At 42.0% G+C, this 25471-nt stretch overlaps 1 protein-coding gene across 5 annotated transcripts in view; it reads right to left on the bottom strand.

The window, feature by feature from the left end:
• The window catches only part of tmem67 (transmembrane protein 67), a 110807-nt gene that overhangs the window by 12532 nt on the left and 72804 nt on the right, over window positions 1-25471 (bottom strand). For 2 of the 5 annotated variants that reach the window (XM_060900187.1, XM_060900189.1), the window contains 8 exons: window positions 24127-24229; window positions 22375-22514; window positions 22147-22287; window positions 15015-15095; window positions 9683-9799; window positions 9468-9584; window positions 7105-7209; window positions 6914-7016 (listed from right to left, as the gene is read on the bottom strand). In XM_060900187.1, coding sequence (XP_060756170.1) covers window positions 6914-7016; window positions 7105-7209; window positions 9468-9584; window positions 9683-9799; window positions 15015-15095; window positions 22147-22287; window positions 22375-22514; window positions 24127-24229 — 907 coding nt within the window. Of the gene's footprint in view, window positions 1-6913; window positions 7017-7104; window positions 7210-9467; window positions 9585-9682; window positions 9800-15014; window positions 15096-16029; window positions 16137-22146; window positions 22288-22374; window positions 22515-24126; window positions 24230-25471 lie in introns of those variants that run through there. The other 3 variants (XM_060900190.1, XM_060900188.1, XM_060900191.1) reach the window with 3 other exon arrangements.

Below are 25471 nucleotides of genomic sequence, written 5' to 3'. Positions count from 1 at the left end.
CGGGGCTCGAACCCAGGACCTTCTTGCTGTGAGGCGACAGCGCTAACCACTACACCACCGTGCCGCCCCCTTTTAAATATCTATATTAATTTATTTGTATTTTATTGAGAAAAAGAAGTATTTGATCCCCTAGTAACCATCAAGAGTTCTTGTTAATACAGACAAGTTAGACTCTCCAAATTACCTTGTCACCTAAATTGAAGACACCTGATATCACTAATGACTTGTATAAAAGCCACCTGGCCACAGAATCAATCAGTTTGTCAGACTCCAAACTCTCCAACATGGGAAAGACTAAAGAGCTTTCTGTGGATTTAAGGGAGAAGATTGTAGACCTGCACAAGACCGGTATGGGCTACAGAACCATTAGCAAGAAGCTGGGTGTTAAGGTGACAACTGTTGGTGCAATTGTGCGCAAGTACAAGACTCACAACATGATCATCAATCGACCTAGGTCTGGGGCTCCAAACAAGATCTCACCTCGTGGGGTTTCCAGGATCATGAGAATGGTGAGAAATAGACCTAATACAACACGGGCAGAGTTAGTGGATGATCTTAAAGCAGCTGGGATCACAGTCACCAAGCAAACAGTTGGTAACACTTTACACCGCAATGGTCTAACATCTTGCAGTGCTCGCAAAGTACCCCTGCTTAAGAAAGCACATGTGCAGGCCCGCCTGAACTTTGCCAGTGAACATCTGAATGACTTGGAGAGTGACTGGGAGAAGGTGTTATGGTCAGATGAGACCAAAATTGAGCTCTTTGGCATCAATTCAACCCGTCGTGTCTGGAGGGAGAGACATGCTGCTTATGACCCCAAGAACACCATCCCCACTGTCAAGCATGGAGGTGGTAACATTATGCTTTGGGGGTGTTTTTCTGCACAGGGCACCTTCACCGTGTCAATGGGAGGATGGACGGAGCCATGTACCGTAAAATCCCAAGTGAAAACCTCCTTCCCTCTGCCAGGAAGCTTAAAATAGGTCGTGGATGGGTCTTCCAGCAGGATAATGACCCAAAGCATACAGCCAAGGCAACCAAGGAATGGCTGAAGAAGAACCATATCAAGGTCATGGAGTGGCCCAGCCAGTCTCCGGACCTGAATCCTATAGAAAATCTATGGAGAGAGCTGAAGCTCAGAGTTGCCAAGCGACAGCCACGGAATCTTGATGATTTAGAGGTCATTTGCAAAGAAGAGTGGACCAAAATTCCTCCTAATATGTGCAGAAACCTGGTCATCAACTACAAAAAACATCTAGCCTCTGTGCTTGCTAATAAGGGGTTTGCCACAAAGTACTAAGTCCTTTTGGCAAGAGGGTTCAAATACTTATTTTCCTCAATAAAATGCAAATAAATTAATACAAATTCTTGAAAGTCGATTTCTTGATTTTCTTTGTGATATTCTGTCTCAGCATGTTAGACTACACCTACCATTAATATTGCAGACTGATCGAGTCTTTATTAGTGGCCAAACCAACAAAATCAGCAAGGGATCAAATACTTGTTTTCCCCACTGTATGCTGCTTGAAGCCCATGCCTGACACAACAAAAGGTGAAGACGTAGCCAAGGTGTTAACTGAACATTTTGAGGAACGAGGGATTAACATCAGGAAAGTGTTTGCAGTGACAACAGACGGCGCACCCGCCATGGTTGGGAGACAAAAAGGAGCTGTCAAACTGATTGAAGAAAAAGTCGGCCACCCCATCATGAAGCTCCACTGCATAATACACCAAGAAAATCTGTGTGCAAAAATGTCAAATTCAGATCTTAATGAAGTTATGGCTACGGTGGCAAAGGTTATTAACTTCATAGTTAAACGATCTGCGCTGACACACCGACAGTTTCGATCCCTGCTCGAGGAGATGGACAGCGCTTACACAGATCTCCCTCTCCACTCAGCGGTGAGATGGCTGAGCTGTGGAAAAGTTTTGGAGCGATTTGTCAGCTGCTTTGATGCTATCAAGGCCTTTCTGGCTGAGAAGGGCCAAAATTATCCACAACTGGAGGACGAGAAGTGGATTGTTAAACTTATGTTTCTCGCGGACATTACAGGACACCTCAATGAGCTCAATCTCAGACTGCAAGGTGCAGGACAAACTGTTTTGGACATGTTTGAGACATGGGCGGCTTTTGTCGGTAAACTGGCAATATTCTCAAATGACATTGCTTCCTCCACTTTCCGCTACTTCCGACACGTGAGAGAGCTGTCCTCCGAGCGCAACATCAGCACTGCTGAAATAGCCGCATACATGTGTGAGCTGGAGGTGGAGTTCACAACCCGCTTTGGGGATTTTAAAAGGTACGGACCAATGTTTTCTTTCTTGATCAAGCCCGACAGCTTTGATGGACATGATTTGGATGCAACTCTGATAGACTGGATGGATATACAGTATTCGGGAATCAGACACAGTCTCAGCGTTTAAGTCTAGGCTGAAAACATATCTGTTTAGTCAAGCCTTTTGTTAATGGTGTTTATGAGGTAAAGGAGTAGATCTGGAGGGTCCTCAGACATAGAGGGTTTTGGTAAACTGGGATGTATGGATGCTGTCAGTCCCCACTCGCTTGCTCACTCGAGTTTGTTGACGGTGTAGTGGCTCGCTGCTTTATGTCCCGGGGCTCCCTCATGCCTGTGTTACCTTCTGGCTCTCTCCTTTTAGTTATGCTGTCATAGTTAGTTGCCGGAGTCCCTGCTTGTACTCAGTGCAATATGTATACTGTTCCTACTTATTCAGGTGACATTGGGCATACCTAACAACCTGTGTTTTCTTTCCCTCCCCCCAAAAAAAAAAAAAATCTGTCCCTCTGAGTTACATGGAGTCAACAGGAAATCTTTTGGTGGAGATGGTGGAGACCTCGACTGGCTATCGTAGCCTGCAGGGAATCGGCCGTCAGACTTTCTGTCGCATGTCCCAGACCCGGTGAAATGTAAATTAATTGTCTTGGCCAGCCCTAAGGGTCCCATCTGCATCTCATCATTGCTGAGGAGTGTGCTCCCATCACCCAATCAAGCATCCAGCCAGAGCAGGTCATGATATATTTTACCATATTAACATGCCATTGTGCATCATGCCTGATGTCAAGACTCTCGTCTCTGCGAGCCTACCACACAGATTTAATACTTGTCATTTTTAGGGCATACCTAACAACGTGTTTTCTTTCTCTCTCTCTCCCCCCCCCCCCCCCATCTGTCCCTCTGAGTTACATGTTGATCCTGGGATTGAGATGCTGGCCTCTTCTGCCCCTCGGACCTGCTTGATCCATCCTGGTGCCCTGTGTCTGGTCGGAGTTTTATCGCCCCACTCCTGTGAAGGACGGCCCCATGAGGACAGTTGAGAGTTATACCTGTTAAAACTGTTAATATTATAGTCAGGCTGTCTGTTGTTGCCCAAATGAGGATGGGTTCCCTTTTGAGTCTGGTTCCTCTCGAGGTTTCTTCCTCATGTCGTCTGAGGGAGTTTTTCCTTGCCACCGTCGCCACAGGCTTGCTCATTGGGGATAGATTAGGGATAAAATTAGCTCATGTTTTAAGTCGTTCAAATTCTGTAAAGCTGCTTTGCGACAATGTTTATTGTTAAAAGCGCTGTACAAATAAACTTGATTTGATATACAGGACATGGAGATGCAGCTGATTGAGCTGAAGAGCTCAACACTGTGGGTGACAAAGTTTGCAGAGCTCCGAAAACAGCTGGAAACCACAGCTGTGCAACATCACGGAGCCTGCATCCTCACGTGCTGGACATCTGCACCAGAGAAGTTCAGCTGTCTCTGGAACATTGCACTAGCTCTCTTGTCAGTCTTTGGGTCAACATACCTTTGTGAGCAGGTATTCTCACACATTCAAAACGTGCTCAGCCCCACCCGCAATCGTTTAATGACGGACCACTCTGAGGCATGTTTACAACTAATACCCTGTCCACACTAGGGATTTTGTACTGATACGAAACTACTTTCGTACTGCAACACCTGTCCACACTAGCAACTATAACCGGTACTGTAGTGGTATAACTGTATCGGTACGAAACCCACAAATGTATGGGTTTCGTACTGGTACAGTATCGGTACTGTAGCGCTTCGCTGTAGTGTGGACAGATGAAGCGGCTCTGTATCAATACAAATATAATGCGCATGCGCAAAGTCACACACCTCAATCGATGTCTTCGCTGAATAAAATAGTGAAGAACGGAGATTCGTTTGTTTCTTTCTCAACTGCCTCGCGCGTTTTATACGATTCGACTGGATAAATGACCACCAGAAATACAGACTGTACACTGACAACAAAAAGCACACACGTTGTTTCATCCGTACGGAAGCCGAGAGAGGCCCTTCATATAATCCTTTTTTTTAAATTCACCTTGTTATCCCGAGATAACGACATAATTAATTCAGGATCTCGAGAAAACAACACAAGTAATTTGAGATCTCGAGAAAACAAAGCAGTTATTTCGAGATCTCGAGAAAACAAAACAATTATTCCGTGATCTCAAGAAAACAAAACAATTATTTCATGATCTCGAGTAAACAGCTGAGAAATGGTTCATTCAGGTGCGCCAAGAGACTTGTGATATGCTGACTTTGGGGCTATTTCTCATTCTGTATAGATGCAACTTTGGTCATTAGAATGTCTGGAATAATCGATCACCTAATAAGGCAATATTTTGATCAGGGGTTGACACAGGGAGAGATTGCATTAAGTCTTTTAATAAGGGATAATTTCAAAATTAGTCCGCGGCACCTCCGCAGAAGACTGGCCCGGCTTCGTCTCTACCGACGGAGATACAGTGATCCAGCTGAGATCATGAAATAATTGTTTTGTTTTCTCGAGATCTCGAAATAACGGATGCCATATATTCTCGGAAGGAAGTTACTCGGTAACCACGGAAACATTTCGCGCACTTCAACTACCGTGAAAGAAAACCGCAAACAATTCTCGCTAGTGTGGACAGATGCACTAAACTGTACCGGTATACTTTGTATCAATACAGTTATACCACTTTCGTACCGGTATAAGTGTGAACACAGCATAAAAGTGACAAACTACAAGCCCCAGATAACAGAGCTTAGCCAAGCAAAGCAGGGCCAGGGATCACACTGACTGGTAGACATCTGTGGATTTGTTTTAGCCTCAGCCCACACTTATTTTTAGTTAAACATGTTGCTGTTTGCCCATGTATTTGAAATGTTGTGGCTGTTTCGTTCTGATATAATAGAGATTTATTTTTTGATGCACCGTAGTCTCTGCATTTCCACTCAGTGCAATATGTTTTAAACAAGGTTCTGAAAGCAGTGTTTTAAAATTAGATCCAGGCCCCTTTTGTGAATGGGAACATATCTTTGAAATGTGATTTCATGTGGCGTGTGGATAGAATAAAATTCCAGGTATGTTGGAAATGTTCTTGTATACTGGCACACGCATTGGCAAGAAAATTTCAAATTGGCACTTGGTGTCAAAGGTTGCCAACCCCTGATTTACTATGACTGTACAAAAATGTAGAAAATTTATGATTTCGCAAATTAACAAATCTTCCTGTGAAACAACAAATGAACAATACATCACAGCTACATATTGATTCAGTATCACACAGTGTTCTGTTACACTACCGTTCAAAAGTTTGGGGTCACCCAGACAATTTTGTGTTTTCCATGAAAAGTCACACTTTTATTTACCACCATAAGTTGTAAAATGAATAGAAAATCTAGTCAAGACATTTTTCTCGCCATTTTGAGCATTTAATCGACCCCACAAATGTGATGCTCCAGAAACTGAGGCCCTGTCCACACGGTAACGGATTCAGGTGAATCTGATAAAATTGTTTATCGGTTCGGCCTGGCGTCCACACGGCACCGGCGTTTTGGGTGCCCCAAAACGATATTTTTTGAGAACGGGTTCCAGAGTGGAAAAATCTGGCAACGGCACCGTTGCGAAGTCGTCTGGATGAGTAGAACGGATTTGTTTACGATGACGTCACAACCACATGACTAGAACAAGCAGCACTCTCGCGGTTTTGTATGAACCACTGCATTGCATTCACTTTTGTAGTCAGCTTTTCTTTTAAATAAACAAGTAACTGAACCATTTCTTGAATTTCTTTTTTTTTATTGGATAAGACTGCTTTTCAAAATGTTCACACACAATATAAAAAGTTATATAAATTATATAAAAATGCTTTTCAAAATGGTCACACACAATAAGAAAATTAAGTTATATAAAACTATGCAAACTAATAAAACTAATTTGTACACACAGAAGGCACGATTTCCTCGCGTAGTCGCAGCCATCTTCTTCTTGTTGTTGTGTGTTTGTTCCTGTGAGTACTTCACGCCGGGTAGAAGAAGGGGTTTATGCGCATGCGTCCTACTTCTTCTATTGCTCTGGTGTCTCCGATGGGAACGTCTTACAGCGCACGTAGAGGTGTGGCATGTGTATTGCATCGTTTTCAGCAAGCGTTGCCATATGTACCTGATATTTTACTGATCCGTTGCCCATGTGGACGCAATTTTTTTTAAAATAAAATCTCGTTGCCGTTTTCGTGTGGATGTAGCTTCAATCTGCTCAAAGGAAGGTCAGTTTTATAGCTTCTCTAAAGAGCTAAACTGTTTTCAGCTGTGCTAACATGATTGTACAAGGGTTTTCTAATCATCCATTAGCCTTCTGAGGCAATGAGCAAACACATTGTACCATTAGAACACTGGAGTGAGAGTTGCTGGAAATGGGCCTCTATACACCTATGGAGATATTGCACCAAAAACCAGACATTTGCAGCTAGAATAGTCATTTACCACATTAGCAATGTATAGAGTGGATTTCTGATTAGTTTAAAGTGATCTTCATTGAAAAGAACAGTGCTTTTCTTTCAAAAATAAGGACATTTCAAAGTGACCCCAAACTTTTGAACGGTAGTGTATATAGCTTACCATTATAAAAAATGCTTTTGTCCAGGGGTTCAATAAACTCCATTCCAATGATTCTTTCAAAGAACAGTTTATCTTTCACAATGTAATCCATCTCACGATGAGCCTGATAAAGAAAACAAAACAGGATGACCATGCTGAATGCAGTGCCATGTGTAAGAGTGATAAAGATGAAGAAGTCCACAAAGTCTTACATGGTCAATAACAGAGGCGAGAAAGCGGTTCATGGTGTGATAGGCTTTTGTGTTCTGCTCGAATGGGTTGGCCGAGGCATCGATCAATCGCGAGGGCCCATTTCTCTGTGTGGTGATGTAAAGGACATTAATAATCTGCTCAGTAAAGCTGTGCATACGCGTTCGGTCCAAAAACTAGCTTTTAAATGAAAAATCCACCCTGAACAACTTGCATATTGATCTTGTTAACGGATTCCTACATTACCCACAATGCCGTTCAACAACTTGCTGATCGTGACAGAATTTGGTTTTAGCCCTTGCTTCATCTCGACCTATTAAACGTGCTAGCATGTGAATAACAAATTACAGCAATCAACCAGTAAATTAGCACCAGAGTTAAGGCCCAGTCCCACAATACCGATACCTATAAATAAATCGGTCTCCTGCAGTTTATATGGTTGGTGGTCACACCAGACCGATAACGATACCTATAGCCCAGGCCTGGGTTTATACATATCGGTAAGATTTGCTTCTGGAGTGATTTTTCCAGGCCTAGACCTGAGCCGATAAAACATCTGACCAATCAGGTAATTGTTTACATGTGACACTGTCTGAGCGCGTGCTATTTTCCCCGGGCATCTTTGTACATCCTTATTGCATCATGAAGTCACGGAAAATAAAAAATATAATACAAACCACGGATCTTTTATTCACGGTATGTGATTTTCCATGAAATATCAATAGTAAATTAATAAACATATAAATGCAGGTAAGATATTTTAATTATGAACTTTGGCAGTCCAAACGTTTAATTGTTTTAGTCGTCTTAATTTTTTATCCGTGATGCATCATCCGTATGAAATCGGTAACCTCATCTCATCTCATGATCTCTAGCTGCTTTATCCTGTTCTACAGGGTCGCAGGCAAGCTGGAGCCTATCCCAGCTGACTACAGGCGAAAGGCGGGGTACACCCTGGACAAGTCGCCAGGTCATCACAGGACTGACACTTAGGCCCTGTCCACACGGCAACGGATTCAGGTGAATCCAATAAAATTTTTTATCGTTTCGGCCTGGTGTCCACACGGCACCGGATATTTTTTGAGAACGGTTCCCAGAGTGGAAAAATCTGGCAACGGCACCGTTGCGAAGTCGTCTGGATGAGTAGAACGGATTTGTTTACGATGACGTCACAACCACATGACTAGCTCCCAGTCCACATTCTCCTGATATTTAGAGGTTTTATAGTTCAGAGTCACTCGCAGGAGTAACTCCACCTTGTCATCGGTCCAGACAAGAGAGTCGAGAGTCGGTTTTTCCTCGCGTAGTCGCAGCCATCTTCTTCTTGTTGTTGTATGCTTGTTCCTGTGAGTGCTTCACGCCGGGTAGAAGAAGGGGTTTATGCGCATGTGTCCTACTTCTTCTATTGTTCTGGTGTCTCCGATGGGACCGTCTTACAGCGCACGTAGAGGTGTGGCATGTGTATTGCATCGTTTTCAGCAAGAGTTGCGTTGCCATATGTACCTGAAATTTTACTGATCCATTGCCCATGTGGACGCGATATTTTTTTTTACCCGCTAAAAAAAAAAAATCTCGTTGCCGTTGTCTTGTGGATGTAGCCATAGACACAGACAACCATTCACACTCACACCTACGGTCAATTTAGAGTCACCAGTTAACCTAACCTGCATGTCTTTGGACTGTGGGGGAAACCGGAGCACCCGGAGGAAACCCACGCGGACACAGGGAGAACATGCAAACTCCACACAGAAAGGCCCTCGCTGGCCACAGGGCTCGAACCCGGACCTTCTTGCTGTGAGGCGACAGCGCTAACCACTACACCACCGTGCCGCCCGAAATCGGTAACCAATCTGTAATATACTGAAACATCCGTGACCAATCCGTAAATTATTAGCATCCGTATTAAAATACGTAACCACTCCGTATTTTGTATCCTTTTTTATTATATCTCCGTAGTCCGTGACCTATCTGTATTTTATCAACCACCGGAGTATGTACATGGGTTGTTTTGAAGTCCAAGCTTTACAGTATGACCCGGAATAATGTGCTACTACTTAGAAAAAACTTCCATGACTATTCCTAAGTTACATGCATTTATTTCCCTGAGCGTCAGGACCAAGCGATATTATAGTCAGGATTATAGTTGTGGTGTGACTGCTCTAGACTGGAACTAAATTTAGGCAGAGGGATAGTCAGAGTTGTAGTTACAGGTATAGTTATCGGTGTTGTGGGACCGGGTCCTTACTAAGAACATCACAGTTATCACAACAGAAACATATTTAATGTGCTTCAGGGTGGAGTTTTCCTTAAATAATGTAATTCATATCCCAGTGAGAGAATCTAAACAGTGTTAATGTGTACTTACTCTACCGAGTGGCTCGAATATGCGATCGTACTGCGCCCTCAGACGGCTTGTTATGGAGATTTGAAAAGTCTGAATGTCAGAATTAGGTAATAGTCCTCTCTGGCCGCAAAGATTCTCCTATGGAAAGCGCAAACACGCACGCACGTATGCACACATACACATTAATATCCCATACCATCACATGTTCTCATAATTATGATTCAAATAAATCTTACTGCCTCTCTTTTCAGGTTCGCGTTCATCTCCTCCATGTTAGTGTCGGCGTGGCCGTGCACAGATCGGCCGTGGATGTAGTAGCCAAAACAGCGTAGAGAAAGCAGCAGGACTGACACCTAAAACACATCCGATCACAAAAACTTAAATACGTTTACAATAATTGCGAGGCAACTTTATTTGCTGCAGGACACCAAGTCCCAGATTTATTGAGACCCCGATTAAAAGAATTTGACGAATTTGTGTGGTCATCTGATAAATGACGCATGCAATGGGTGTGTTGTGGGCGCTTTAATAAGAATGACTGCATAAAGGTTCAAGTAAGAGGAAGAAACGATATTTAAATTAGAAAGAGTTACTGAAACTTGCCTCCCCTGTGTGTGTAATTATACATAAACGCTGATTAGAGGCGAGACGTGTCAGAAACAGTTCAAACTATGATATAAATGAGAAATAAAAGAAGTGTAAAGATGGTGTGTGTTCTGTTCATGAGGACTGTACAAAGAAAACAGGCTCTTTAAACGCTGCTCGTGATCAGGAGAGCTGCATAAGTGAACATGCAGCAGCAATCGTTATTTGATGTAAAAATTAAGTCATTATTAAGTCAAACTTTCTGGATATTTGAAGATTGTGAGACAGTTTTTATGCCTTCAATTGAAAAGAACAGGATTCCACAAATTTAATACCTGCCTTTTTGTCATATTACATTACATTACAGGCATTTAGCAGACACTCTTATCTAGAGTGACATACAACAAGCACATACACATACCCAGCACCTGGGGATTAGTAGGAGGTTAGGTGCCTTGCTCAAGGGGATTTCAGCCATGGATTTTTTTATACCGGGCCAAGGAATCGAACCAAGGGACCCTGTGGGCCCAAGGCTGATTCTCTAACCTTTAGGTTGCCTCATATTAATTTTCACTTCTCACTTTTCATACAGTGGAAAATCCCAAGGTATTTGCATTATAACACATGGTCATTGAAGCAAACCCACAAATCGAGTACCACGTTGCTTCCTGAAATACATAATGCACAGAATTCTCCCTTGTATATTGCTTGTGGATGTTATCAAGCTTGCATATGGTTTTATATTATATGGACACGAGTGTTTTACTGGGAAACACACCACTCATATTTTTCATACAAGCTACATCCAGGACATTGAGAACCAAAACTGTGACAAACCTCTATACGTCACTTGTGAGGAAACTGATGAATTGTTTGGATAGATTTTGTACTTTTTATTTGTGAATGTGTCGATATAATAAAGAGAAAAATCACACGTTGGCTTGAAGATATGAAGTTTATCTTCTCGTGTTGAAAAACTCGCATTTTTCATACAAAATAAATTTCATACGAAATACATCGTTCACTTTGCTCACTCGTGAATATGTTCACCACTTGAAGATAAACTTCATATCTTTGTGCAACCGTATAATATCCTCTATATATTATACGGACACGAGTGTTTTACTGGGAAATACGCCACTCGTATTTTTCATACATGCTACATCCGGGACATGGAGAACCAAATCTGTGACATACAGTGGTGCTTGAAAGTTTGTGAACCCTTTAGAATTTTCTATATTTCTGCATAAATATGACCTAAAACATCATCAGATTTTCACCCAAGTCCTAAAAGTAGATAAAGAGAACCCAGTTAAACAAATGAGACAAAAATATTATACTTGGTCATTTATTTATTGAGGAAAATGATCCAATATTACATATCTGTGAGTGGCAAAAATATGTGAACCTTTGCTTTCAGTATCTGGTGTGACCCCTTTGTGCAGCAATAACTGCAACTAAACGTTTCCGGTAACTGTTGATCAGTCCTGCACACCGGCTTGGAGGAATTTTAGCCCGTTCCTCCGTACAGAACAGCTTCAACTCTGGGATGTTGGTGGGTTTCCTCACATGAACTGCTCGCTTCAGGTCCTTCCACAACATTTTGATTGGATTAAGGTCAGGACTTTGACTTGGCCATTCCAAAACATTAACTTTATTCTTCTTTAACCATTCTTTGGTAGAACAACTTGTGTGCTTAGGGTCGTTGTCTTGCTGCATGACCCACCTTCTCTTGAGATTCAGTTCATGGACAGATGTCCTGACATTTTTCTTTAGAATTCACTGGTATAATTCAGAATTCATTGTTCCATCAATGATGGCAAGCCGTCCTGGCCCAGATGCAGCAAAACAGGCCCAAACCATGATACTACCACCACCATGTTTCACAGATGGGATAAGGTTCTTATGCTGGAATGCAGTGTTTTCCTTTCTCCAATCATAACGCTTCTCATTTTGGTCTCATCCATCCACAAAACATTTTTCCAATAGCTTTCTGGCTTGTCCACATGATCTTTAGCAAACTGCAGACAAGAAGCAATGTTCTTTTTGGAGAGCAGTGGCTTTTTCCTTGCAGCCCTACCATGCACACCATTGTTGTTCAGTGTTCTCCTGATGGTGGACTCATGAACAGTAACATTAGCCGATGTGAGAGAGGCCTTCAGTTGCTTAGAAGTTACTCTGGGGTCCTTTGTGACTACGCCGACTATTACACGCCTTGCTCTTGGAGTGATCTTTGTTGGTCGACCACTCCTGAGGAGGGTAACAACGGTCTTGAATTTCCTCTACTTGTACACAATCTGTCTGACTGTGGATTGGTGGAGTCCAAACTCTTTAGAGACGGTTTTGTAAACTTTTCCAGCCTGATGAGCATCAACAACGCTTTTTCTGAGGTCCTCAGAAATCTCCTTTGTTCATGCCATGATACACTTCCACAAACATGTGTTGTGACTTTAATATATCCCTGTTTTTTAAATAAAACAAGGTGCCCACTCACACCTGATTTGTCATCCCATTGATTGAAAACACCTGACTCTAATTTCACCTTCAAATTAACTGCTAATCCAAGAGGTTCACATACTTTTGCCACTCACAGATATGTAATATTGGATCACTTTCCTGAATAAATAAATGACCAAGTATAATATTTTTGTCTCATTTGTTTAACTGGGTTCTCTTTATCTACTGTTAGGACTTGTGTGAAAATCTGATGATGCTTTAGGTCATATTTATGCAGAAATATAGAAAATTCTAAAAGGTTCACAAACTTTCAAGCACCACTGTATTTCTCTATATGTCATTTGTGAGGAAACCGATGAATTGTTTCGATACATTTAGGTACTTTTTGTTTGTGAATGTGTCGATATAATAAAAAGAAAATCACATGCTGGCTTGAAGGTATGAAGTTTATCCTCTCGTGTTGAAAAACTCGCATTTTTCAGATGAAATGCATCGCAGATCCGAGTGATATATTTCCTGATATTTCACTTCGATGACATCACTCCTAGTGTTTTCCCGCTGATTAGACGTGCATTGTCAAAATAGCGAACTGGTTCAAAATTAAAATTCTTTTGATTAACTTGTGTAAATTTTTTTTTGGTGGATGTGTCCATATAATATAAAAAACATTACACGGTGGTGCGGAGATATGAAGTTTATCTTCTCGTGTTGAAAATATTTTCATTTGTTCGCTTCGCTCACTCGTGATATACATATTAACCACTCAAAGATAAACTTCATATCTTCAAGCAACCATGTAATATCCTCTATAGAAAAGAACGTTTTAAAATATGTTGTGTGCTTATATGTGTGAGAGAATTTTGACTTTAGCTTGCTGTTTAGAGCTTCAGAATGTGTTAGGATTTCCACAGTCTCTGGGGCATCAGTTGGTGCTAGGTTTGCCACGATTATCTTTTTATCTTGATTAAATGGCTCTGGGCTGCACGGGCCAGATGGTAGAATCCACTGTTGTTAGGTGGAGGTGTGAAACCTCCAAGACTGCTCTCCCATTTCAATATTTTACGGGCCTCACACAACCCCAGTTACACACCCCTACATACACCCCCACATATACACACACACACCGGAGAGACACACCCAGACACTCACTCTCTCTCTCTCACACACACACACACACACACACCTGTTTTAGGCCCTGTTTACATTATTTCGAATCAGCGGATCATCAGATTAACGTTTTTAAAACGATTCGCGTACACACACAATTTCTGTGCCCGCAACAAAACCGTTCCCCGTGCACACAGCAACGCCAATACACGGATACGCTAATCACATGACTAATTAGATGGCACGTCACATGATCCCAGTGCATATCGGGCATGCGCAAGTCACTCACCACTTGCAAGCACATAAAGTGTGTGAGAGATTGAGCGAGTGAGAGAGAGTGAGCAAGAGAGTGTGAGAGAGAGGAGAGAGAGAGCAAGTGAGCGAGAGAGAGTGAGAGAGCATAAGAATCAATATTTGAAGTTCTTTATGGAAATCAGGGACGCCGTGTCATTGGGACTAAAGAGGAGAAGGTTTTTCAGCAGTCGCGTCACATGACCAACGTGGCATGACCAACGCCAGCGAATCAGGAAGGTGGATGTCACAGTGACGTTGTCCAATGACGATGTCAGCTAGAGCTCAGCACTGCGTATCCTCGTTCCTCAATGTTTACACAGCACCGGATCAGATACGTACTGGGTTGAATACGTGGGCCCTGGCGGATTCAAACTGTTCCGCCTGTGGAGTCGTTTCCCGGCGTTTTAATGTGCACGGACAGTGCATCCGCAACGACATGGATACGGTCTAATGTAAACACCACATTAGTTTGCTACAATTATTTTTGAGATCATAGTGAAATTGCTGTATTATTTAGCATGAATTTATGAGTGTTATACTTAGGAGGTATTTTAACATTAAGCTCCTTTAAGCTGAGCCCAAGTACACGGAGTTTAAATGTTTAGAGGACCTCATGTGTATGTGATCATCTTGCATCCTCCACCACTGATTATCATTATAAAGGCATTTCGTGTGACAAACACAGACCTGACATTAAGCAGTAAAACCCTTAAAATGCCATATGGCAAATGCTAGTATGTCTGTTTTCTTTTGAAAAATAGCAGGAAATATACTTTAGCCAATGAGAAGCTCCATATTGGGCAGCCCATCAGAAGTCTGTGTTTCAAATAAAGAAAGTCCTTTCACAATGATTTTAATAGGATCTGCCAATTATTTTTTGGGGTGGTCCTGGGACGGTCCTAGGGCAGGTCTCCCAAAAAGGAACCCGACTTGAAAACTGTTAACAGAAGTTCAGAGGTCCGTGTTTTTCCAGGAATCACTCACGCTTGTATTGTTTCTGTGCAGTAAAAGTGTTGATGGCAACTTCTTTCATGCAAGTATATTTTTTGGCTACTTTTGAGATACAGACTTCCACGACACATGCTACACACCAGCATACAGATTAGAGTTGCTACGTAGACTCACGTTGCTGATGGAGCAAAGATCCACAAACTGCCGAATCTTGTCTTCCACAAAACGCTCATAGAAAACTGAGAAGATGATGATCTGGAGAAACGAAAACACATAACACACCTACAGTATATATGGTGAACCCTGGATATGTAAAGAATACCACAAGACATGGTTTACTGTTACTTTCCACCTTGAAGTTGATTATTTTCCAAAATAAGAACATTCCAGAGTGGTTTATTCTACTTACACCATGGCAATTTACATACAATTACATTCTTATCCATTTCTAGTTACTTTCAATGCTGTGAAACATCTGCGAGACAAATGTTTCACTTATCACTTCCATTATAGAGGATGTACAGTCACGTGACCCGTCTGTGTTTACTCTGCCATATTGGACGGCTTCAGGATTGTTTACCTTGCGCGAGCGTAATGGATCCAGGGAGTAATCCCCAAGAAAATTCGGAAAATACCCCATCTACATCGCGCGATAACTTGTCTAAGTTTGTTCAGCATCTTGAAGGTGACGTGAGGCAGCGTTACGTGGAAAAGTGTTCCAGGTTGGGGATTGCAGATCCGTACAACTTGCCGCAATCCTTGTTCAGGGAAATTTGGAGCTGCGGTGCCGGCGATTTGCCCGATCTGGCCTACCACGACATTTACAATTTTCTTGTTAATCGTGAATCGTGTTACACTGGCAAAGCCCTCAAAGCTTACAAGAGCCTGGAAGCTTATAAATATTTTGTTGCGGGATGGGTATCCCAACTATACCTCTGGAAGGTTCCGAAGAAGAATGTCTACTTGATAACCTCACGGGTAAGTGGCATTAAGACGTTTATCATAAAGAGACTATGCAGGACGTTTTATCGTAAGAATGTTCGAAATCTAAACTCAGTTCCAGATAATGACAGGGTTGTAAATATGTACGTTTTTGTCTGAAAAAAAATATCACAAATCACCACTATCTTTATCTGTGCAGAATTATTATTCAATATCAGATATAAATGTATTAGAAGATTACACCTACCTGATATGAAGTATTCACTACAAATTCGGCTGGTAGAACTGGGGTACCAGTTTTCTCTTCGCACAGCGGACACCCATTTTGCGCGTCTCTCCTCGTCTGCGGGGAATCTATAAAATGACAGGCCCTCCTTTTGGCCCTGTCTATTGGTACAACCAAATTTCTGAACAAGATATAACCATTCTCGAAAGCTCTACTCCCACACACTTGATAATCAGAACGGGTTCGTCTAAGTTCTATGCGCGGCCATGCCGTCCAAGATGGCAGATAAACAAATATCACGTGACCTCGTGACGTCACGTGCACGCTCTCTATAGCAGCTACCATATAAGCAGTTTCCCTATAAACAGTATTACAAAGTGCTGATATAGTGGATGAATTCATTTCATACCTTCCTTAATTTGTCAATCATTTATCCATCAGTTAATTCTTTATTATTTGCTAACCCTTCATTATATTCTGCAGCCACACATTTATGTTGGTAACCAGAAGTTTAACACATCTGCTTTTTATTATTTTGGCTAGTGTGTGTGAGAGGATGTAGGAAGATGTCCTTGAAGGCCTAATTTAAGGCACAGAGGGAGTCCTCTACCAGGACAGATTTATATAAGGCACCTGCACCGAAGGCAAATGGAGTTACAGTCATGTCCTGTTCTCTAATATGATGGATGAGATAGGCCTGTAAACTCGAGAAATTAAATAATTTTCATGTTCTTGGAGTCATGTTAGATTTTTACTATATACCGTACGCACATACTTCCTTTCCTGCTAATTACATGGTCATTTAATACTGATAATTCGTGTTAATTTTATCTTTGACCATGAAGCTCTTTGTCTACTTGTAACCAATCACAAACCATATAATTGCATGCATCACTTTGTTCCTCTGAGTTCTTCTCACCAGCTGTGACGAGAATAAACATATAACTTTGGAGTCAACTGTGTCTCTGTGAGTTTAACCTCATATTTATCTTTAGAAGGTACCATTTCTTCCACCCTGACACACAAGACCCCTTCCATCAAGGCTAAACAAACATGGACACACCTACTCCTTCATAGGTTTTTCTGTATTTGGACTATTTTCTACATCATAGAACAATACTGAAAACATCAAAACTATGAAATAGCATATGGACCATATATGGAATTATGTGGCAAACAAAAAAGTGTTTTAAAAAAACAAAATATGTTTCATATTTTGGATTCTTCAAAGTAGCCAGCATTTACCTCGATGACGTTTTGCACACTATTGGCATTATCTTAACCAGCTTCGTGAGGTCGTCACCTGGAATGCTTTTCAATTAACAGGTGCCTCGTCTAAACTTAATTAGTGCAATGTCTTGCCTTCTTAAAGGAACAGTCCACCGTACTTCCATAATGAAATATGCTCTTATCTGAATTGAGACGAGCTGCTCCGTACCTATCCGAGCTTTGCGTGACCTCCCAGTCAGTCAGACGCAGTCAGACGCGCTGTCACTCCTGTTAGCAATGTAGCTAGGCTCAGTATGGCCAATGGTATTTTTTGGGGCTGTAGTTAGATGCGACCAAACTCTTCCGCGTTTTTCCTGTTTACATAGGTTTATATGACCAGTGACATGAAACAAGTTCAGTTACACAAATTGAAACGTGGCGATTTTCTATGCTATGGAAAGTCCGCACTATAATGACAGGCGTACTAACATCTTCTGCGCGCTTCGACAGCGCATTGATATCTGAGCTCCGTATCAATGCGCTGCCGAAGCGCGCAGAAGGTGTTAGTACGCCTGTCATTATAGTGCGCACTTTCCATAGCATAGAAAATCGCCACGTTTCAATTTGTGTAACTGAACTTGTTTCATATCACTGGTCATATAAACCTATGTAAACAGGAAAAACGCGGAAGAGTTTGGTCGCATCTAACTACAGCCCCAAAAAATACCATTGGCCATGCTGAGCCTAGCTACATTGCTAACAGGAGTGACAGCGCGTCTGACTGACTGGGAGGTCGCGCAAAGCTCGGAGAGGTACGGAGCAGCTCGTCTCAATTCAGATAAGAGCATATTTCATTATGGAAGTACGGTGGACTGTTCCTTTAATGCATTTGAGATCAAACAATAAATAGTAAATAATAAAAATACAGTAAATAGCCCTTTTCGACAACTTTAGTAATCCATATCATGTCAACAACTGCTCATGTCTCATATTATGTCCAGAGCTTTAAAACATGAAGTTCCTTTTAATGAATAAAAATAAAGAAAAAACATTGAATTAGAAGGTATGTCCAAACTTTTGACTGGTCCTGTAAGTCTCTGAGTTAACGGTTACAAAAGACACCATTAGAAAGTGTGCACTGATATAAACTTGTGATTTAAATTAGAACATTAACAACAGCTGATAAACAGTGCAGCATACAGCCAGCAGCCAACCAGCTGGATACCCAGCGAAATCACATATTTCCTTTTTTCATTCGTAACTGTGAAACACTGATTTTCACAATGAAATTCTTCATTTAGTAACTGTAATACTGAAGATACAAGAAGGCAACCGCAGCAGCATGTTCTCAGAGATGTGAATACTCAAGCTGCCTTCCAAATTGAACGTGTTTATTTTCTCAATGTGTTCAGGCTCTGGATCCACCACAACTCTAACCAGGACACTGCAGCTACTGAACATAACTGACTGAACATGACTAAATCTGACTGAACATGACTGACTGAACATGAACTGGAACACTGTGCCAGTCAGGAAAGTACGGTGTTTTCCCAACAATAAACCCTGGGTGACCTCTGAACTAAAAGCCCTATTAAATGAGAAGAAGAGGGTTTTTAAATCTGGCAACAAGGAGGAGATGAGGAGAATGCAGAGGGAGCTGAAGAGGGGGATAAGGAGAGACTGTATAACACCCACAACTTGTAATGTAGCACCTGTTTGTCGTTATATTTACACTACTTCACCACTACTACCTCTGCCACCTCTCATTGATGCAATTATTATGTGCAATAATACAGGCCTTAAACTATTTTTATGCATACTTATATATGTGTGTATATATACAGAGTCTACCTGTAATGTGCAATTTTTCGAGCCTCTCAATAAGGCAATTTTTCTATACTTTTTCACGGTAGATAATGCAAATAGCCCTCTGTATTTAATCCTTCATTTGTCTAATTTTTATTTCAGTTTTATTTGTTATCTGTTTGACATTTTTCTTGCTACTGTAACACGTGAATTTCCCTGATGTGGGATGAATAAAGTGAATCTAATCTAATCTAATGACTGAACATGACTGAACATGACTGACTGACTGAACGTGACTGACTGACTGAACGTGACTGACTGATTGAACGTGACTGAATATGACTGACTGACTGAACGTGACTGACTGAACGTGACTGACTGAACGTGACTGACTGAACGTGACTGAATATGACTGACTGACTGACTGAACGTGACTGATTGACTGAACGTGACTGACTGACTGAACGTGACTGACTGACTGAACGTGACTGACTGACTGAACGTGACTGACTGACTGAACGTGACTGAACGTAACTGAACATGACTGAATGTAACTGAATATGACTGACTGACTGACTGAACATGACTGAACGTGACTGACTGACTGAACGTGACTGACTGAACGTGACTGACTGACTGAACGTGACTGACTGACTGAACGTGACTGACTGAACGTGACTGACTGAACGTGACTGACTGACTGACTGAACGTGACTGACTGACTGAACGTGACTGAACGTAACTGAATATGACTGAATGTAACTGAATATGACTGACTGACTGACTGAACATGACTGAACATAACTGACTGAACATGACTGACTGACTGAACGTGACTGACTGATTGAACATGACTGAACATGACTGAATATGACTGAACGTGACTGAATATGACTGAACGTGACTGACTGACTGAACGTGACTGAACGTAACTGAATATGACTGACTGACTGACTGAACATGACTGAATATGACTGACTGACTGAACGTGACTGACTGACTGAACGTGACTGACTGACTGAACGTGACTGACTGACTGAACGTGACTGACTGACTGAACGTGACTGACTGACTGAACGTGACTGACTGACTGAACGTGACTGAACATGACTGAATGTAACTGAATATGACTGACTGACTGACTGAACATGACTGAATATGACTGACTGACTGAACGTGACTGACTGACTGAACGTGACTGACTGACTGAACGTGACTGACTGACTGAACATGACTGAATATGACTGACTGACTGAACGTGACTGAATATGACTGAACGTGACTGACTGACTGAACGTGACTGACTGACTGAACATGACTGAATATGACTGACTGACTGAACGTGACTGAATATGACTGAACGTGACTGACTGACTGAACGTGACTGACTCACTGAACGTGACTGAACGTAACTGAATATGACTGACTGACTGACTGAACATGACTGAATATGACTGACTGACTGAACGTGACTGACTGAACATGACTGACTGACTGACTGAACATGACTGACTGACTGACTGAACGTGACTGACTGACTGACTGAACGTGACTGACTGACTGACTGAACGTGACTGACTGACTGACTGACTGACTGAACGTGACTGACTGACTGACTGAACGTGACTGAATGTAACTGACTGACTGAACATGACTGACTGACTGAACATGACTGAACATGACTGACTGACTGAACATGACTGACTGACTGAACGTGACTGACTGATTGAACATGACTGAACGTAACTGACTGACTGAACGTGACTGAATATGACTGACTGAACATGACTGAATATGACTGACTGAACATGACTGAATATGACTGAATGTGACTGACTGACTGACTGACTGAACGACTCACTGAACGTGACTGACTGACTGAACGTGACTGACTGACTGAACGTGACTGAACGTAACTGAGTATGACTGACTGACTGACTGACTGAACATGACTGAATATGACTGACTGACTGAACGTGACTGACTGACTGACTGAACGTGACTGACTGAACGTGACTGACTGACTGAACGTGACTGACTGACTGAACGTGACTGACTGACTGAACGTGACTGAATATGACTGACTGACTGAACATGACTGACTGACTGAACGTGACTGAATATGACTGACTGACTGAACATGACTGACTGACTGAACGTGACTGAATATGACTGACTGACTGAACATGACTGACTGACTGACTGAACGTGACTGACTGAACGTGACTGACTGACTGAACGTGACTGAACGTGACTGACTGAACGTGACTGAACATGACTGACTGAACATGACTGAACATGACTGAACGAGACAGGATATGACAGCTGGACGGAAAGAAACGCAATAAATCACATTATTATACATACGGGCCACTTTTTCCATGGAGTAAAAACATGCATTCTATTCCCTTCTAGTGGGTTTATAGATGGCAGGCAATATTGTTATCATATCGCTTAACCTCCATGTATTACGCCACTCTCCCCGATGGAGAATGAGCATACAATATTGTTATAATATTGCATGTTGTCAAGAAAACATGACTTCACACTTTGGTGCTCATGCGAATATCCAATGACCAAACATTGCTGTGGTGCATGCGCACAATCATTTCTTTGTCAGCCGGGAAAGAGAAACAGGGTTAATTCAGTGCTCAGATTAAGCACTAAACAAATAAACTGAAACTAAAGACGCACTGTACACCCGAAAGGCTACCAAAACTTCACTGGATATTCTTCACGCATATTTACAAGACCAAAATATACCAATGGACAATAATAATAATAATAAATACTGGCTGGCTTTTTTTGTGGTATATCAGATATATTCCAGTCAGCTAGCATGATGGTGAACTCGTCTTTGACTCGTTCACTATCATGCTAGATGAATGGAGTATGTCTGATATACCACGAAAAAAAGCCAGCCAATATTACTTACATATTTCATTTTTCAAAAACTTGTGATTTTTAAAGTCCAGTTAATGGTTTATTAGGCTTTGTTAAATTGTGAGAGTTGGTTTTCTTGTCGGTTCCACAGAGGACAAAAAAAATTCTGTTGCTGATTCTCTCTCTCTTTTCTGTGCGTGTGTTGGATATATAAACTGTAAGGTGTGTGAGTGTGGGTACCTGTATGAACCCAATGCACAGCCACACAGCAGTTGCCACACCGTAGCGCAGTATGCGGCTGTAGGCAGGTATGTATCCCTCGCCTGAGCGCTGAAGCTCTGAAGAAGGGTCTCTCAGTGCAAGGCTGGAGAAACTCACCACCTGTCAACATCCATACACACCTCCGCACACAAAATCTAACCATACACATACACATATATCTAGGGCGCAGCATGTGGAGAAGCTCACCTCCAGGAAGAAGAGCACGGAGATGATCTGGAAAGTGGGGTTGATCTTACGGATGGTCTGGATCTCGTTCCATTCATTAGCCACAAAGTATGTTCTCCAGATGCTGACTGTAGGTGTTGGGGTCCTTCCTTCACCACACCCTGAAAACATGTGCACATACAGTACCAGTCAAAAGTTTGTACACCCCCTACTCTACTCATTCATAGATTTTTCTGTATTTCGACTATTTTCTACATTGTATAGCAATACTAAAGACATCAAAACTATGAAATAACATATGGGACATGTATGGAATTATGCGGCAACGACAAAACACGTTTCATATTTTAGATTCTTCAAAGTAGACTGTTTACCTTGACGCTTTGCACACTTGGCATTATCTTAACCAGCTTCATGAGGTAGTCACCTGGAATGCTTTTCGATTAACTGGTGTGCCTCGTCTAAAGTTAATTCGTGCAATTTCTTGCCTTCTTAATGCATTAAAGGCCATCAAACAGTAAATATTAAAAATACGGTAAATAGTCCTATTCCATAACTGTAGTAATCCATATGTCAAGAACCGCTCAACTACATAAAGAGATCTGTGGTTGGTAGAAGAGAGCAACTGGACTTGCTTGAAAAGTCTTGAAGACGTTTCGCCTCTCGTCCGAAAGGCATCCTCAGTTCTGTCTGTCTAATAGGGAGTATCAAGTATTTATCCTCTCATGGATCATCATAGAATCCGAATCAGAATGCTGATGGCTGCATTGTAGGTGGCTGATAGATGTCATGGACACCCACCTCTGTTCAGTGATGGTCGTTCCAGGTTGACAAAAATGAACGATCCTCTCTGGCTAAGATGTCTGCCAGTTTTCTGGAAGTCCTCTCATACTCCCGCACCAGTCGAAGGGAACTCATCCCAAAGTGCGTAGAAACATATCTGTGAAGATACTCAGTCGTCCAGGTACATAGTAATGAGAGGCGAAACGTCTTCAAGACTTTTCAAGCAAGTCCAGTTGCTCTCTTCTACCAACCACAGATTACTATGTACCTGGATGACTGAGTATCTTCACAGATATGTTTCTACGCACTTTGGGCTGAGTTCCCTTCGACTGGTGCGGGAGTATGAGAGGACTTCCAGAAAACTGGCAGACATCTTAGCCAGAGAGGATCGTTCATTTTTGTCAACCTGGAACGACCATCACTGAACAGAGGTGGGTGTCTATGACATCTATCAGCCACCTACAATGCAGCCATCAGCATTCTGATTCGGATTCTATGATGATCCATGAGAGGATAAATACTTGATACTCCCTGTTAGACAGACAGAACTGAGGATGCCTTTCGAACGAGAGGCGAAACGTCTTCAAGACTTTTCAAGCAAGTCCAGTTGCTCTCTTCTACCAACCACAGATTACTATGTACCTGGATGACTGAGTATCTTCACAGATATACGTAAAGAGATACAACATCCATCATTACTTTAAGACATGGAGTGTCTTTTTATTTATAAAAAGAGTACTGAATTAGATGGTGTGTCCAAACTTTTGACTGGTACTGTAGCTGTTATATCATTTAAACTGCAGGTTTCATTTTGCTAAAAAGTAAATTAAGCCAAGTGAAACATTGTGCAAAAGGCATCAATTTGAATTATCATGCTTGCTAAACTAGAGGTCATAAACTTCCCTTGGCCTCATAGCCAAGTTGATCAGGATTTATTTAAGAAGAGAATGGAATTTGGCATTGCATTACAAGAAAGATGATGAGAATAACCTTCTACAGATTTACTGGACTTGCTGCTGCGAGGTCTCTCCCAGTCTATAAAGAATATATCCACTGACATTTGCAACCACAACTCATGAAGGAACTGCACCGCCTGAAGAATATGAAAAAGATGCGGAATTAGACAGTGAACTTGTGCAGCTGAGTTTCAGAAATGTTTACCATCAGTAACTGATGCAGCTGCGTTCCAGAAATGTTTACTATCAGTAATTTATGCAGATGAGTTTCAGAAACTTATACCACAGTTATCCAAATCTTTTCCTGTGTACTACCGAAAAATAAGTGCAAACAATTATCCCCTCTTGTATTATGTGTAAAGAGAAGGTATTAAAGACAAAATTTGCTGTTAAATGGCGCTTGCATGATGGGCGGCACAGTGATGTAGTGGTTAGTGCTGTTGCCTCACAGCAAGAAGGTCCTGGGTTCGAGCCCAGCGGCCGATGAGGGCCTTTCTGTGTGGGAGTTTGCATGTGTCCGTGTGGGTTTCCTCCGGGTGCTCCAGTTTCCCCCACAGTCCAAAACGCATGCAGGTTAGATCTGAATGACCGTGAGTGTGAATGGTTGTCTGTGTCTATGTGTCAGCCCTGTGATGACCTGGCGACTTGTCCAGGGTGTACCCCGCCTCTCACCCGTAGTCAGCTGGGATAGGCTCCAGCTTGCCTGCGACCCTGTTGGACAGGATAAGTGGCTACAGATTATGGATGGATGGATGGCGCTTGCATGGTTTAGGTAACACATACTCTTCATTGTTATAGACATTGCAGGGTTGTAGTCAAAGACAAATAAATTGAACAGATAATGTGCTCGAAACCAATACCAAAACAGACAAGAATAAAGAGGTGCACTTTTTTTTTTAAATGTAAGTCCTAAGAAAGGGTCAAAGCCTATCTGGTTGAAACTTGAGGGGTACATTGGGACTGGGATCCCATGGAATGGATAAAGTTGTAAACAAGCATTTAGATATACATCTTGTGGGACAAAAAAAGACTACGTTCATGTAAGTCAGTGATTCATAATGTGAGTGTGGCAGTGGTTTGAAGAATGCTGTTAATTTGTTTATATTTTGGGAAACAGAACCAAATGAATTCATTTTGAAATATCGTAGAAAGGTGCAAAAATAAGGGCGGCACGGTGGTGTAGTGGTTAGCGCTGTCGCCTCACAGCAAGAAGGTCCGGGTTCGAGCCCAGGGGCCGGCGAGGGCCTTTCTGTGCGGAGTTTGCATGTTCTCCCCGTGTCCGCGTGGGTTTCCTCCGGGTGCTCCGGTTTCCCCCACAGTCCAAAGACATGCAGGTTAGGTTAACTGGTGACTCTAAATTGACCGTAGGTGTGAATGTG

This window comes from Neoarius graeffei, chromosome 19 (assembly GCF_027579695.1).
Source record: "Neoarius graeffei isolate fNeoGra1 chromosome 19, fNeoGra1.pri, whole genome shotgun sequence".
NCBI lineage: Eukaryota > Metazoa > Chordata > Actinopteri > Siluriformes > Ariidae > Neoarius > Neoarius graeffei.
The sequence above is the reverse complement of the archived record's forward strand: the minus strand, read 5'-3'. Positions and strand labels throughout refer to the sequence as shown.